The sequence below is a fragment of the Lycium ferocissimum genome, chromosome 10 (genome assembly GCF_029784015.1).
Source record: "Lycium ferocissimum isolate CSIRO_LF1 chromosome 10, AGI_CSIRO_Lferr_CH_V1, whole genome shotgun sequence".
Lineage (NCBI taxonomy): Eukaryota > Viridiplantae > Streptophyta > Magnoliopsida > Solanales > Solanaceae > Lycium > Lycium ferocissimum.
Window position 1 is genome coordinate 22,603,246 of NC_081351.1, and position 1,824 is coordinate 22,605,069.

At 33.1% G+C, this 1,824-nt stretch overlaps 1 protein-coding gene across 1 annotated transcript in view; it reads left to right on the forward strand.

Moving 5' to 3' along the window:
• The first annotated feature begins 276 nt into the window (after positions 1–276).
• The window catches only part of LOC132032845 (transcription repressor OFP6-like), a 41,406-nt gene continuing 39,858 nt past the window's right edge, over positions 277–1,824 (forward strand). The window contains exon 1 of the mRNA XM_059422613.1: positions 277–420. Coding sequence (XP_059278596.1) covers positions 332–420 — 89 coding nt within the window. The 5' untranslated portion in view covers positions 277–331. The remainder of the gene's footprint in view (positions 421–1,824) is intronic.

A 1,824-nucleotide genomic window follows, 5' to 3' on the forward strand; every position in this document is an offset into this window, starting at 1 on the left:
GTCTTTTTTTTTTCTTAAACTTTGTGCCTAGTCAAATATAATTTCACATAAATTGAGACGAAAGAAAGTAGCTTTTAGCAAACTTAGAGGACCAAACTATTAAAACTATACTTAAGGGACTATTTTGAGATTACCCTCAAACGTAAGGGACCATTTTTTGTCTTTTCCTCTCCTTTTTATTCTACCTTGCCCACATGAACAATTTATATGTGACTTTCTTCTCATTTTCTTCCTCACTTCCTTTTTCTTAAACAATCTCACATAAATCCTTACCCTTTACACAACCCCCACAAAACCACTACCAAATCTCTCTACATATTTATGCAAAAAAATGTCAACTCATCGAAGAAAAATCATTCTTAGCAATGTCACTGTAAAACTAGGCTGTAGTAGTAGTTGCATACGACCAAAACGCTCAAGGTTACTCCAAATTTAACCAAAAAACACCAAGAACCAACTACTCTTCTTGTAGTTCATGGGACACAACAACAACAACTTTCTCTCCACATTCAGACAGTACTCCAAATTACGAATCTTCCTATTTCAAAACCTCAAAAGCAGTACAAGGTTTTGGTCGTATAGGTGGTGAGAGTGTTGCTGTTGAGAAAGATTCTGTTGACCCTTACAAATGATTCTTGAAAAAGAGATTTATTCCAAAGATGATTTGAAGGAGTTGTTGAATTGGTTTTTACAGTTGAATTCTCCTTATTACCATGGGGTAATTGTGAGGGCTTTTACTGATATTGCAAAACTCCTTTTTTTTTTTTTTTTTTTAAATTGAAATTTGGGATTAGTCCGAACCTCGGGTATTAGATGAAGGACAACTTAAAGACCGCCTAATTTGAGGAAATGCTAAAAATTAAAGAAGTCTTTGTTGAAGGGCAATCCGCACAAAAGTATGGAATACTTCAACGTGCTTCTATTTCTTCAATAATAATGTAGAATTTTCATCACGTAGTCAATTTTGCATATGTTATTTGAATTATATATAATTTAGTCAAAATATTTAAAAGTTTAACTAGTATTAGCAAACATCAACCTGATCCACTACTTTTCTTCTTCTTGGCTTAATGATGAGAAATAAAGCACTGCATCGCAGTTATGTGGTTTTGTGAAGGCACCAAATGACACTATAATGTATAGAAAGAGGCAATTGGTTTCGTAGACATTGGTTCGACAAAAAAATGGATCATCTTCAATCATGAACATTTGAAAGACTGGCATTACAATTCAAGAGAATATTTTATTCAATTTAGACTTATATATTTAACATTAATTAATTGTGCAACTTTGTTCCATATTGACGATCAAAGCCTGTGAACCACAAAGCAGTTTTGTGTCTTCATTCCTTACAATTCGATTCCTGTGCTAGTTGAAGTTATGTCAATTCGAGATCTGACTGATACCAACTTCAGACATTTATGCATGAAAACCTAAGTTCAAACATTCACATCTACAAAATGTAACTTTAGACCTGACTATCTGAAGTTCAAAATCAAACTTCAGACATGTATATCTAAAATTTGAAATTTCAAATGCGTGAGTTTTTAACTTCGGTTCCATAAGTTTAAAATTACTTCTAAAATGATTAATTATTAGTAAATGCTTTATAATTTTCAGCTACTACCTTAAATAATGGTCCTTCAAACCACCGTTTGTGCATTCTGTTGGTGATAATACAATGAAATTACAATTACAATTGAAAAATAAAATGAAGAAATAAAAATATCTTCGGCGGAGGCGCGGATATCTCGCTCTTTTTAAGGAGATTCAAGCCCATTGCAGCAAATCTACCGGTCCGGCGATAATCTTTCGACTTGTCCC